This window comes from Notechis scutatus, chromosome 1 (assembly GCF_049901735.1).
Source record: "Notechis scutatus isolate UNSWTSFEM ecotype Mainland chromosome 1, rNotScu1.2, whole genome shotgun sequence".
In the NCBI taxonomy this organism is placed as follows: domain Eukaryota; kingdom Metazoa; phylum Chordata; class Lepidosauria; order Squamata; family Elapidae; genus Notechis; species Notechis scutatus.
The window spans coordinates 186,319,433-186,333,678 of record NC_142009.1 but is presented as its reverse complement, the minus strand read 5'-3'; the positions used below and the strand labels follow the sequence as shown (position 1 = coordinate 186,333,678).

Sequence of the window (14,246 nt, the reverse complement as noted above, 5' to 3'; positions counted from 1 at the left end):
AAATTTAGTGGCAACATTCCTATATATTCTTTTTGGGTGCCACAATTAATGCAATCAGTGCCTTTATGCATGACCATTGATGCAAATCTATAAATACCTTGTAGAGCTCTATGGTTGACAATGACGTATAGTAGACTTTCAGCATGGTAAAATCACATTGTTCTGCATCATTTTATTTAAATCGCCTACATTAGTGATAATGGCAACAACAATTTATTAAATCTTTATACTGCCAGACTCCCAGTGATTCTGGAAAATATTACTGTGAATCTAGAAATGGCTCCTGGTTATATGAACCAATTCAGCATGACAGTGAAACGTTTAGCTGGAAATATTTTAATTTTAAATATTAATGTTAATGTTGTTCTTCCATGCTTTCCCATAAATAAATACCTGTCTTTAAGCAAAATAATAGTAAAAAACAATGCACAACCCAAGTTTAGAAGAATCTCCCCCTTTTTATCTTTGTCACCCAAAATGATTTTCTAGGATAGGTGAGAACTTCTAACTTTCCCCATGGATCTCTGGATGGCAATATAAGCAATATTGAAAAGAGTAAAGATTTTATGTCTTCATTTTAAGGTGCTATGAGATGTATATACATTATCTAAAACACCTGGCATTTCCTTTAACAGTTTTATTCCTATGTAGATGTGACCTGTTAATTTATTGTCCAGTGGTACAATTAATCGATTGAGATTTCTTTAATTAGGTCCCAACCTTGCTGGAGTTCATGAGCTTTAATAGTTGCGTGCAGATAATTATAAAAAGAAAAATTAGAAAAGCTATTTGTGACTGGATTCCCAACCAAGAATGCTGTTTTCTTTTTTTGAGCTCCAGACAAATACACTGCTCAAAAAAATAAAGGGAACACTTAAACAACACAATGCAACTCCAAGTCAACCACACTTCTGTGAAATCAAACTGTCCACTTAGGTAGCAACACTGATTGACAATCAATTTCACATGCTGTTGTGCAAATGGAATAGACAACAGGTGGAAAGCATAGGCAGTTAGCAAGACATCCCCAATAAAGGAGTGGTTCGCAGGTGGTGACCACAGACCCCTTCTCAGTTCCCATGCTTTCTGGCTGATGGTTTGGTCACTCTTGAATGCTGGCGATGCTTTCACTCTAGTGGGAGCATGAGAGGGAGTCTACAACCCACACAAGTGGCTCAGGTAGTGCAGCTCATCCAGGATGGCACATCAATGCGAGCTGTGGCAAGAAGGTGTGCTGTGTCTGTCAGCATAGTGTCCAGAGCATGGAGGCGCTACCAGGAGACAGGCCAGTACATCAGGAGATGTGGAGGAGGCCATAGGAGGGCAACAACCCAGCATCAGGACTGCTACCTCCGCCTTTGTGCAAGGAGAGACAGAAGGAGCACTGCCAGAACCCTGCAAAATGACCTCCAGCGGGCCACAGATGTGCATGTGGCTGCTCAAATGGTCAGAAACAGACTCCATGAGGGTGGTATGAGGGCCCGACGTCCACAGGTGGGGGTTGTGCTTACAGCCCAACACCGTGCAGGACGTTTGGCATTGCCAGAGAACACCAAGATTGGCAAATTTGCCACTGGCGCCCTGTGTTCTTCACAGACGAAAGCAGGTTCACACTGAGCATATGTGACAGACGTGACAGGGTCTGGAGACCCGTAAAGAATGTTCTGCTGCCTGCAACATCTTCCAGCATGACCGGTTTGGCAGTGGGTCAGTAATGGTGTGGGGTGGCATTTCTTTAGTGGGCCGCATAGCCCTCCATGTGCTCGCCAGATGTAGCCTGACTGCCATTAGGTACCGAGATAAGATCCTCAGACCCCTTGTGAGACCATATGCTGGTGCGGTTGGCCCTGGGTTCCTCCTAATGCAAGACAATGCTACACCTCATGTGGCTGGAGTGTGTCAGCAGTTCCTGCAAGATGAAGGCATTGATACTATGGACTGGCCCACCCATTCCCCAGACCTGAATCCAATTGAGCACATCTGGGACATCATATCTCACTTCATCCACCAACGTCACGTTGTACCACAGATTGTCCAGGAGTTGGGGGATGCTTTAGTCCAGGTGTGGGAGGAGATCCCTCAGGAGACCATCCACCACCTCATTAGGAGCATGCCCAGGCATTGTAGGGAGATCATACAGGCACTTGGAGGCCACACACTACTGAGCCTCATTTTGACTTGTTTTAAGGACATTACATCAAAGTTGGATCAGCCTGTAATGTTTTTTTCCACTTTAATTTTGTGTGTAACTCCAAATCCAGACCTCCATGGGTTGCTAAATTTGATTTCCATTGATAATTTTTGTGTGATTTTGTTGTTAGCACATTAAACTATGTAATGAAGAAAGTATTTAATGAGAATATTTCATTCATTCAGATCTAGGATATCTTATTTTTGTGTTCCCTTTATTTTTTTGAGCAGTGTATTTTAGAAGGAAGAAATCTGCCCTAAAAATACTTTCACTTGTCAAGAAGGCTAAAGTACTTTTGAGTAGGATATAAAATAATCTTGCTTTCACAGGCTGTTCTATTATCTGAGCAATTACCTTTTTATGATCCTATACATAATTTGAGTAGCCTGTGGAAGCAGACCTTCGTATTACAATCCCCCTTTAAATTAGAAGTCTGCCATAATTCAGAGCACTCACATATATAGTGTGTTGTGTCATAAATAAGATTACATTTTTTTTCTCATGGGATTGCATGTGAAGAATCAGCAGTTATTGAAGGCTCTTAGTAAGGAATGGGGATTGCATTCTTGCTGTTGATTGAAGGCAGAGAGACTTGATAATAGATGATTTGTTTACATTTCATAAAACCAAACTATTCGGTTTTAACGTTTTTAGGTGAACTACTGGAATTCTAATGTAAACGAAGTTCAAGGTGTTGTCATGGACCAAGAAGGAAAAGTAGTGCATCGCCTTTTTGGAAAATGGCATGAAGGGTTATATTGTGGAATTGCACCTTCAGCAAAATGTATATGGAGGCCTGGTAATACATGACATTTATATAATTCTAAATATAACTAAAAAAGTAATAAAGAAAGGAGTAGAATTTGTACTATAGACGCCAGGATTTCATCTCAGTGTACTAGATATGATAGCTTGGAACATTAATTGTAGCTTAGAAACTGTAAGTGTAAGTCATTGCTGTCCTTTAATAATTGTATCTTTCCATGATGAAATCTAAATCAAACTCAGCTTATTTAGAAGGCTGTGTGTGTTCCATAATAGGTTCTAAGATCAAGCAGGAATAATGCAAAAATGCTATAAGTTGTTAAATGGCATGTGTTGAATGAAGAGAGATGTAATATTTTGATGGTGGCAAAATGTTTAATGCCACTGTTGCCATTAAAATGAATGTGCATTTTTCAGTATTATATATACTCTGTGTGTGTGTGTGTGTGTGTGTACATACCAACATTCTTACTGTTCATTGAAGGTGGAGAGACATACACACACACACACACACACACACACAGAGTATATACATTTTTGATATTCTTCAAGCTGAACAGAAAAAAAAGGAGTAGTTCCTTTGAAAAAGGTAACAATCACTTATTTAGTCAATTGGATTTATTGGTAAGGACAAAATTACAATCAGTTTTTTCCCATATTTGAATGATGAATTTTGTGAAACCGAATGTTAACAAAATAAAGAACATTGGAAGAGAAAGTAGAAATAATGTGGGTTTCATGCAGTATTTCTATTGATGGGGGAAAATGGGATTCTTTGATTAAGGATACAAGTTGTACCTTCTGAACTAAATCTTGTGTTTTTCTAATTTTCCAAAATTAGTAGCTACGAGGCAGTTCCTAGTTCTCCTATAATTTATATGCTGATTTTGTGATTTAACAAAAATGATATGAGAACTGGTTGAGACTTTGAATTATCTTTAACTTTTTAAATCTGGGATAATGTTTCAAGGTATCCCACAATACAGTGAGTCCTCATTTAGCAACTGCCTTGGATAGCAACCATTTGCAAATATGACTGTAATTAATGGTAATAAAAATTCATTTTATGATCAACGTGGGCATTTATGACAACAAAACCTTTAGTGTGAAATTGATTAAGTTCTAGTCAGTTTCAAGCAGCAGCTACCAGGTTGTTGGATGCAACAGAAGGTTACATAAAAGGACTATTCAGAACTGCTTCCTTTCATAAAATTGGCTCATCCTGTATGTTGATCCCAAGCCAGGATGCTAAGAGTTCTGCACATATTAATTTATTAAATTGATATGCATCCATCTGGCCTAGACTCATATATTAAGTGACAGAATGGGAACTCAAAGCAGTGTTTTTCACAAAATGGCGTTGTTGGGATCTTTTCAGAAAACTGCCAAAACTGACAATTTTCATAAGGCCTTGCTTTTGTAATGTTGCATTCTGGTTTTATCTACTTGTAACACACCCATGATTCAACCTGATTCAGTAATATAAAAAATATATAAGTTAAATGAAAAATAAAATAACAGAGTTGGAAGGGACCTTGGATGTCCTCCAGTCCAATCCCCTAACCAAGGAGGAGATCCTATACCTTTTCAGACAAATGGTTATCCAATCTCTTCTTAAAAACCTCCAGTGTTGGAGCATCCACAACTTTTGGAGGCAAGCCATTCCACTGGTTAATTGTTCCGTCAGGAAATTTCTCCTAAGTTATAGGTTGGTTCTTTCCTTGATTAGTTTCTATCCATTGCTTCTTGTGCATAAAACATAATATGAATGCCCATGCTGTGCCTCAGTGATGTAGAGGGCCAACATTCAGTAATATCTGTAAGACCATTAAAGCCCTAAGTATCCACCTTCTCTGGAATCGTTAGGGGTTGATCTTTCTTCCTGAAGTAATTTCTTTCTCCTTGCACAGAAAATCATGAAGTGATTGTGTCAGACCATGAAATGTGGATTTTGTGGGACAAGGTTTGGGAGAGCATATGGGGGTCTTAGCCAAGCAGAGCATATTTTGACAACAACATGAGGAGTGAACCATCTCCCATATCTTCTCAATAACAGGGAGAATAATGTCTGCACATAAAACCATGGTTTAAAAAGTTTTGGGAATTGACAGTGCTGCATATAGGGTGTTTAATGAAGATCAAGGTACAATATTTTCTTTATCATGTAGACCTATTGTTTATTCACAGTGGTTAATCACTACCTTTATTTTAATTTTTAATATAGGTTCCATGCCAACAAATTATGAGCATTATTATGGTTTCACAAGGTTTGCTATTGAGCTAAATGAGTTAGATCCTGCACTGAAAGACCTTCTTCCCAAAACAGATGCTCGATTCAGGCCAGATCAAAGGCAAGAAGTATACTTTTTTTTTAAAAAAAAAAATGCTACCGCTGCTTTTGATTAAATATTATAAGGAACATTAATGCTAAAAAATTCATCTGAAATGTGAATCACTGCTGCTCAGTGAAAGCTTGCTCCAGGCAGTTTGAGAAGTATTTAAAATATTTTAATATGTGAACTTATAAAAAGAGCAGCAGACACAGATCACCCTTCCTATTTTTCCCCCTCCCACTTCATAAATACTTTTTGTAATATACTATCAATTTTATCTAACCTGCATAATATAGAACATGATATAAATGCTTCTTGAAGTTTGGGGTTTCTGGATTTTGTTGTTAGATTTTTTAAAGGTTGCTATGTATCTACTGAAAGACCTAATTCTTAACTATAGGCATTTGGAAGATGGAAATTTAGAAACAGCAGCAGCAGAAAAACAAAGAATTGAAGAATTGCAGAGATGCCGGAGACGTTATTTAGAGGAAAACAATATGGAACATGTACCAAAATATTTTAAGTAAGTAATCTCTCTCTCTGTGATTCTTGTACAAACAGAATGGGGTTAGTATATATAATGGTGTAACAATATTAACAAAAATACTAATAATGTTTTTAACATTAGAAATTGTCTTGCATTATGTAACATCTGCATGTTTCTTATTGTACAACTGAATTATTTTCAAAAATATCAAAACATAGGGGGAAAATTGGTTGTAGTCTAGGGTCTTATTCCTCAGATAAATCTGAATCAAAGATGATGATTTTTGTGAATCTTGATTAGATGAGAAATCAGTTTTGTAATATGTAGTTATTGCATTATTTTTGAAATTCAGAGATCTAACATTAATGTTTGATCTTCAGATTGGTATTTTATGCATGCACTATCTTTCATAAATTTTCCCCTAGCTAGATAAAGAGATTTGTCCAAGCAAACAAGTGTATGTGCAGTTCCTCTCTTTTATGTAACCTTGTAGAGTTAGAAAAACAAACATCTGCCAAATACCTAAGAGTAAAATTCAATCTCTTTTCTCCTTCTCTGCCAAATAATTATTTTATTTATAGTCTAATCCCTCTTCGGATGGAGTAATTCCTTCTGTGTATACAACAATATGAAGTGGTGTCCCCAGACTGAAGCAGGTATAAAAGACAAAATGTGTAAATTAGAGGAAGCAGATTAAAGAGTTATGCATTTCCAGATAGAGCTGAAGTCTTATAATGAGAGTTGATTCCAAAACTCTCTCAAAGTCTATTTCTTCTTTGCCTATAATAACAGGCATAATATATATGCTTGCTATTATAGGCATATAATAAATAATATGTTTATGTTTCCTCTTAAAGAGCAGCAAAGTAGAGCAGCAACTCATCCTGGGTTGAATAAGAAAGAGGATCTTTTTTTATCTTCTTTAAAGCAGGAAATTAATTGTTTCTTGGCTGTATGGCATTTGCTATCAAAACAGGGTTGGTTAGAAGAATGATTGTTCCTGTTAACACCAGATGGAGGAGTAGAGAAATTGGCTGAAGAACTTGAATTAGTTGAGTGAAAGATTTTTCTCCCCAACCCCCCACCCCGATTATAAAACTGATTAAATAGCTGAAATTGAACAAAGCTTCAGAATATGTTCGTTTTAGTGGAGGACATTCAAAACATTTGGTGGGTTCCCATTTTGGCTTTCCTATTCACCAATATTGATAAATATGCTAAGGTCTCTGATGATTGGGGCTACCTTTAGTGACTTTAATCTACAAAAAAAGATAAATAGAGATTATTGACACAGTAGCCAATTAGTAAATTATATGCTAGCACTTGTACAACAAGCTCCTGGATTGGATTGTAACTAAGAATATCTTGTCTGATGAGCAAACAGGCTCCAGAGAAAGCCAGTCATTAATTCTCTTATAGACAGATTAAATAGCCCATCTCTTGATCTGCCAAAATTGGGAAATAGACACATTTCTTTTATATGCAGATGCTGCTGCACTTTTTCCTTAGGCATAGATTATCTAAGGACCACTGATGATGATACCTAGTTTGGGTAATGAAACATCTGCAAGAAAACAAGATCTAGACACAGATTGGCCTGAAACAGGCACTTTATATATTTGGTGGGCACTGTGAAGAAGAACAGTTAGAAATTAATTACTCCAGAATCAGGGTCATGATTTTTGCTAAGGCACATATTTGGCAGCTAAATCATTATTTAACAGACTAGGTGTTAAATATCTAGGGATTATTTTCCATGCTACAGGTAACCATAAATTTCACACCTAATTTCACACATGTTACCCTAAATGCACAGAAATCCACTTTGGCTTTATACTTTTTTCTATTTCTCCAAAGGATCTCCATATATATCAGCAGCAATTAAAATCTCTTCAGCTAACGTCCAAGCCCGGCAACTTTTAGGAGTTTAGTTGCGCCTTAAAGGGCATTCCTTTGTCTTGGAAGAGTTCAAATCATTGTGTGCCAAACGTGTGCTTCACAGAAAAGCCAGCCTACTTAAAATGATTGTGCATTAGCTGATCTCAAACAATGGGCCATTGATTTAGAGTTGTAGACGGATTTATCAGTTCTGTCTAGAAACAACATTTTGAGCCACTCCACATATCTTCTTCAATCAACCAAATACCTTAGTTGCATAATGATTCCAAAATTTAGGAGGGCTTTATCCTTTGCTAGATTCAGTGCCTGCACAAACAGCAGTTACTGAAGCAACATGCTGAAAGTTCCTTTCGAACAGAGATGTATCCACATGGTGGAGAAATAATTGAAATGCTGGAACATGATACCCAGACATTCACCAAGAATTATTATTTCCATTCTTTACTAAATACCCTATTCGTTCTGACTTGTTTTATCTTGTTATTATTAGGTCAATGTGATTTGACATCTTTGACCACAGCTAAGTACCATTCTACAGTTTGTACAGTACACCATAATATCTCTTCTAATCCTTCTTAGATATTTTAGAACAATTATTTTTTTCTATTTTATCCTAATTAATTGTGATTTTCTTCTTTTTGTTATTGTTGATTTATGATTAAATAAAATGGATTATTTTATTGCAATTTCATTTTTCAGAAGATTTCCTCAACAAGTAAATTAAATTGAAGTATGTGTCTATTCTCTTAAAGAATATTTCTGAATTTATGTTAACCAATAACTCTCTTAATTTTGCAGAAAAGTTATTGAAGCAAATCAGAGAGAAGCGTGGGTTTCTAATGACACCTATTGGGAACTCCGAAAGGATCCTGGCTTTAATAAAGTAGAAACACTCAAACTCTGGTAAACTGAGAATGTAGATCTAGCAACATTTGTAGATCTAACTCTTAAAAAAGAAAAACAAAGATACCACTATGCACATCATGTTTCTTATAGCCGAGGGTGATTTGTGGGTCTGCAGAAAACCTTCCTTTGCTTTTACATTCAATTTATAATAGACTTCCAAAAGTGCATTAGCCCAGACTGAACATTTCTGTGATCATTTACATTGAAAAGAGGGGAGGAAAATGCCCACAACCCCTTTATTTATTGAGATACTGGAAGTGCAGCATAAAAGAAGCATGTACTGATTTGGCCAAAGATGCTTTGTAGAGTATCTGGTGCTTTAAATAGACAAGAAGAGTTCAACAATAAAACAAATCTTGTTATAACTTAAGTTCTAGAATGTCTACACATGTGAATCTTGATTCACATTAGAACACTTGTTCATTTTAGAGTCAGGTTGGTTTTTTTGGTGTGTTGTGCTTGGACTGGCCATATCAAAAACAACATAATGCTTTTCTAGAAGCTCTTCCCATTCATATGCCATTTTTCATGCCTTAAAAACAATGTCAAGTTGTACGTTGTTATTTTAAAATATGTATTTATTTGTCATTTCTTAAGGGCAGATTTTTAAACACCAGGATTTTTGTTCATATTTTAAATAATGGATAAAGTGTATTATTTATGGAAAATGAACTGTAAGTGTAAAGCAAAAGGATGATCTGAGAATATTTTATCTTAGCAGGTTGTGGTTCTATATAGGCAGGTTGAAAGGAAACTGGCTAATTTTGTAATGATCTTGGAAAGTTAATCTAAGTTCATATTCTCAATGCCTAATGCTGTGATAAATATACCATCTCTTTTCATGACTTCTTATATTTCCTCTGTCTCATTTTCATAACCCTTTATAGAATTAAAATTCCCTAAAACTGTGCATGAATGCTAAGCACATCTTTTAAATTAGAAAAGCATCCTGCAGAGGTATAATCATCCTGATAACCTATGTATTCATGCTTTATTATGTGCATTATATATTTTTGTTCTCACCTCTTTGGGAATTGTTGGGAGAAGTAATGTGATACATGCACTACTTTCTCAGTTGAATCTTGCTAATATCATTTTTATGCAAAATTATATTTTATTGCTTTTTCATAAAGCAATTATATTTTTGGATGGAGAAATGACCTAAATGGCTATTATGTAGCACATGTTGATGTATATGTGGAAAGAACCTGAATGATGTCACCCTCAAAATTAAGTCTAGTTGGTTATCATGCTTTGCTAAAATCAATATGTAAGGTAAAAATCTTAATGTTTTTAATAGAAACTTGTCTTTCATTTATGTCCAGTGATTTAATTTATTAATACCTTAGCCACTGGCAATAGAAAAGATTTTCTTGTATATATTTCAAAAATAACATTTCTGTATATTCATGGCACATAACTGTATTTTATTGAGTTCATTTTATTGCTTTTCTCTAAAGGCACAGAGGTGGCTATGATTTCCTGAAAGCAAACTAACTGTATTTGATTATGCATTCTATGTATTACTCATCTTATTTCCCCCATGTCCATTTCTGCTCAGTAAGCACACCTGTATAAGGGACAGCCTGTTTAAAAATATGGCCTTAACTTTCTGAAGTTACTTCCAGTTGGGATGTACTATATTAGCTAGACGTTTATTATCTGGCTGCGATTTCGCTCTGAATTTCAGTTGTAACTTGAGATCACTTGTATTTGACCAAGGCTTAAAATATGCACGATATTCTAAGTACAAGCTTCTGAAGTACAGAAGGAGAATGTTTTGTTTGCTGATATGCACATTTCATTCAAATTGAAAAAGAATTAGAATGCACAGGATAAAATATGCATGGACTCTTACATGGTCCTTATACAACAGGAGCTGCCAGCATGCCACTGTCACATTGGGGATTTTGTTAATGTAGTAATCCTTACAAGTTATAGTTTAGTCAATCTTGGTAAAAATAGGAAGAAAGAATGTTTTACCATTCTGTCTTTTACATTCAGTCTTCAGTAACCTCCCAGGAATTTGTTATTGTCTCTTCAAAGCCTGAATTATTAATTAAAACATTATAAATATTAACAAATATTATGATTTAGTAAAATGTCGAGATCAGATGCTTACCAAGATCAGTTATAAATCAAGCTAACTTTGACATGCTGCCCCCCAAATAACATAAAGTTGATTAGTTTTAAGCTTGACTAGCATGTTATTTGAAGGTAGGCCATTTGGTTAATTTATAACTTTTAAAAATTTATTATTTATTTCTATCCCACCTTTATTATTTTTACAAATAACTCAAGGCAGTAAAAACATCCCACATATCTTCCTCCTCCTATTTTTCCCACAAACAAACTGAGGTGGATTGACCTGAGAGAGAGCGAATCATTGAAGGTCACCCAGCTAGCTTTATGGCTAAGGCAGGAGTAGAATTTACAGTGTCCTGCTTTCTAACTTGGTGCCTTAACCCACCAGATCAAAATGGCTCTCTATATTGTACATACCTGGATAATCAGTCCATTTAGCTAGCCACCTGAGTCTGTTCTGTGAACCCAGCCATTAAACTAAGTGACTAAACTTCAAATGCTTACTTGTATTCATGTAACAAGATTGATTTAAATCTACGGGACTACAGCTTTTCCCCTTTGGGACAATTGTAATTCATCTGTATGTCCAAGTCATTTCTTTTCAGGTGAATGCAAAATGTGAAAAAGGAATGAGAATTAGTAAGCAAACCATAAGACATGAAATTAGGAGCATATGAAGATAGCTACATTTATACCCATAAAATTCACTATAACTGTCCTTTTGTATCCTTGCTTTGAACACATTGGTACTCCATTTCAGAGGTTGCCTTTGTTTCTAAATCTTCTCACCTATAAGTTCTTGAGAGTTTTATTAGCTCATTCAATCATGGTTTTCCTTCATTATCCACTTCATCTGAATCCATTTACTTTTCCTTCATATGTTGGTTTTACAGTTCGGTCTTCATTCGTTCTCTAGAGATCACTGCCTATCAGTCCTAATTCGTTCTACAGATATGTTGATAGTTATTTAACAATTATTTGTTTCCATCCCAATTGCTCTGCATTTTCTTTCCTGTGTTTAAACAGCTCCCTGTTGTCTTTGACTGCATTCTTTGCAATTTTTTCTCTACATGTATGTTATATATTTTACTCATCATGATTCTCTTGCCTGTGTATTGCTCATTTACTGACTTTGGAGTTAATTCATTTTTAGTACTTTAGTACTTTCCTTTAGTATATGTCCACAAGCCTGAGTGACATTCTGTAAAATAATTTTTTCCACTATTTTAAGTTAGCTTACACATACTTTTTTCCCCAAGTCTACTCTCTGTTTAGATTATTGGGAGATTTCTTTGTTTTCAGTTTTACCTATACAGGGCACATTTTCTCTATTATTTTTTTCATTTCTTCCATGTCTATTTTTTTTTCTTAAGATCCATTTTTGAGACTACCAGCAATGATTTGGCAACTAACTTCTGAACTTTTCACTCTTGTACTTTCAATAATTCAGTTTTTCATTTAAAAAAATCAAGTGAACCATACTTTATGTGTGAAGAATAAGAGACTTATACTGGTAAAGTTATGCTTTTTATTCATTTTCCATGTGGCCTACTCATGTTTTCTGTACTCTTGTCTTCTTTCTGTTCGCTGATATCTTTTAACAGTAATCTCCCCCCACCCAGATTGAATTTTTCAGAATATTGCACATTTTATCTCAAAATTTATCCCTGATGCAATTCTCATCAGCTTATGAATTCCTATATTCATATGCATCTTCAACAAACTAGATAACGTCAGTTTCAAATTAATATTGTAGCCCTTTCCTTCATAATTAAACCTCACTTTCACTTCCATACATGTTTTCATCAATTCCATTCTCTAAGATCAGACTAGTTGTTACATCCTTCACCTTTCAGGGACATAAAATTGTTTTTTATTTCATTTGTTAATTAATGCTCTTTACCATTTGCTCTCTTTCATATGCCATAATGAACACCAGTTGGGCTCATAGCAATAGCAATTAGACTTATATAGCGCTTCACGGTGCTTTACAGACCTCTCTAAGTGGTTTACAGAGTCAGCATATTGCCACCAACAGTCTGGTTCCTCGTTTTATTGACCTTTGAAGGATGGAAGGCTGAATCAAACTTGAGCCAATGAGAATTGAAGTGCTGATCTGCTGGCAGCCAGCAGAAGTAGCCTGCAGTACTGCATTCTAACCACTGTGTCACCAGTACTGATCTCTACTGCCCATGATGGCTTTGGTCAAGCAAAGGTTTCACACCACACTTTTTAGTAAGATAGTTAAAATGTAAGTTAGGTTACTAGTTTTAGATGTGAAACAGTAGCTGCTAATGATGAGGGGAAGACTAGGCAGTTTGGGCCCATTTTGACCAAAGATACAACAAATGCAACAAAAACCCAGGTTTATTCCAAGCATATTCATATTATTCTATGCAAGACAGAACTCTAATCTAGAGACTGCCTTGTAAATCTTGCAAATTTTCTTGCAAGATTGCTTTAGTGGTTCTCTTAGTTTTCAATGCAGGACACTGTGAGGTATAAGAGTCTAAACTACTTTGGGGATAAAGTAACTCAATCAGACCTCTAGTTTGAATTATTTTCTTAAAAATCTGGATATTCTTGAAATCATTTCACTGTAGCATTTATTTAAAAATGTGCTTTTGTAAGGTTCCAAATTAAATCTGGAGCAAGTATGTCATATTTAGCTATAATTGACAGTATAGTCCTACCATAAATTCATGTCAACAGCGTGAGCAAACTCATCACACTAGTTCATTCATTCATCACACATCTGCATACATTATACTTATTTCATCTAAACCTATAAAATTTGATAGCAGTAATAGGTAAATTTTCCATTTTGAAAAACTTAAAAAGAAATAACTTCCAAAAAGAAAAAAAAACCTGTTAGCCAGAGTTCATTTAAATCAGATAAAATATTCATTTAAAAATAAAAATTGTAGAATTAACTTAAGAAGATGAATGTGAATGTGAATTTCTGCAAAGGATTGAACTCATGTGATGGAAATTTTTCTTTATTAAATTTCCAGATTGAAAAATGGAGCTCTTCTCTAACCGATCCTTCTGTTTCAAACAAGCTTCAGGAAATCTCAAGAACATCTAATTTATGTGATATGCTTCCATTTAAAATACTTCTTACTCATTGGAAGTTTCTGCATCAAGCTATGTCACAATCAAGTGCCCATTCTGACTTACCTGATACGCTTTGCTTTTTGTAAGCCTTCTCTCCCCTCAATCTATTCTCCCAGCCGTCCCAATCAATGATTCCTCTGAAAGTATCCATATTATAATGGCAAATTTGGGGAATTCTTTGTAGATTGGGAACAGATAAGAACGAGGCTTTTTAGAGTCCAGAAGCAGACCGAGATACCCAGTTGTGTAACAGGAATCACTCCCATCCCTATCTCTGCTATGCACTGCTGAGTCTTAGCATGTAGTCTCAGCATTGGCTGAATGTAGACTTGGGCACATTGGCTCAAAACATACTTGAATAATTATCACAGAACTATCATTATTAACTATTGTTACTTCTCCTCTGCTTTTCTCTTTAAATATAACAGTTCCAAAAAGGATGTTCAGTAGAAAATAAAGTCAG

General features: G+C 35.4%; 1 protein-coding gene across 12 annotated transcripts in view; it reads left to right on the top strand.

Annotated features, from left to right (window-relative positions):
* Positions 1 to 13,822, top strand: part of OSBPL6 (oxysterol binding protein like 6) — a 101,471-nt gene extending 87,649 nt beyond the window's left edge. For 9 of the 12 annotated variants that reach the window (XM_087950492.1, XM_087950495.1, XM_087950479.1 and 6 more), the window contains 4 exons: positions 2,846 to 2,990; positions 5,181 to 5,307; positions 5,690 to 5,812; positions 8,474 to 8,705. In XM_087950492.1, the coding sequence (XP_087806618.1) occupies positions 2,846 to 2,990; positions 5,181 to 5,307; positions 5,690 to 5,812; positions 8,474 to 8,582 (504 nt within the window). In that variant the 3' untranslated portion in view covers positions 8,583 to 8,705. Of the gene's footprint in view, positions 1 to 2,845; positions 2,991 to 5,180; positions 5,308 to 5,689; positions 5,813 to 6,357; positions 6,433 to 8,473; positions 8,949 to 13,680 lie in introns of those variants that run through there. The other 3 variants (XR_015746599.1, XM_087950454.1, XM_087950488.1) reach the window with 3 other exon arrangements.
* The last annotated feature ends 424 nt before the right edge of the window (positions 13,823 to 14,246 follow it).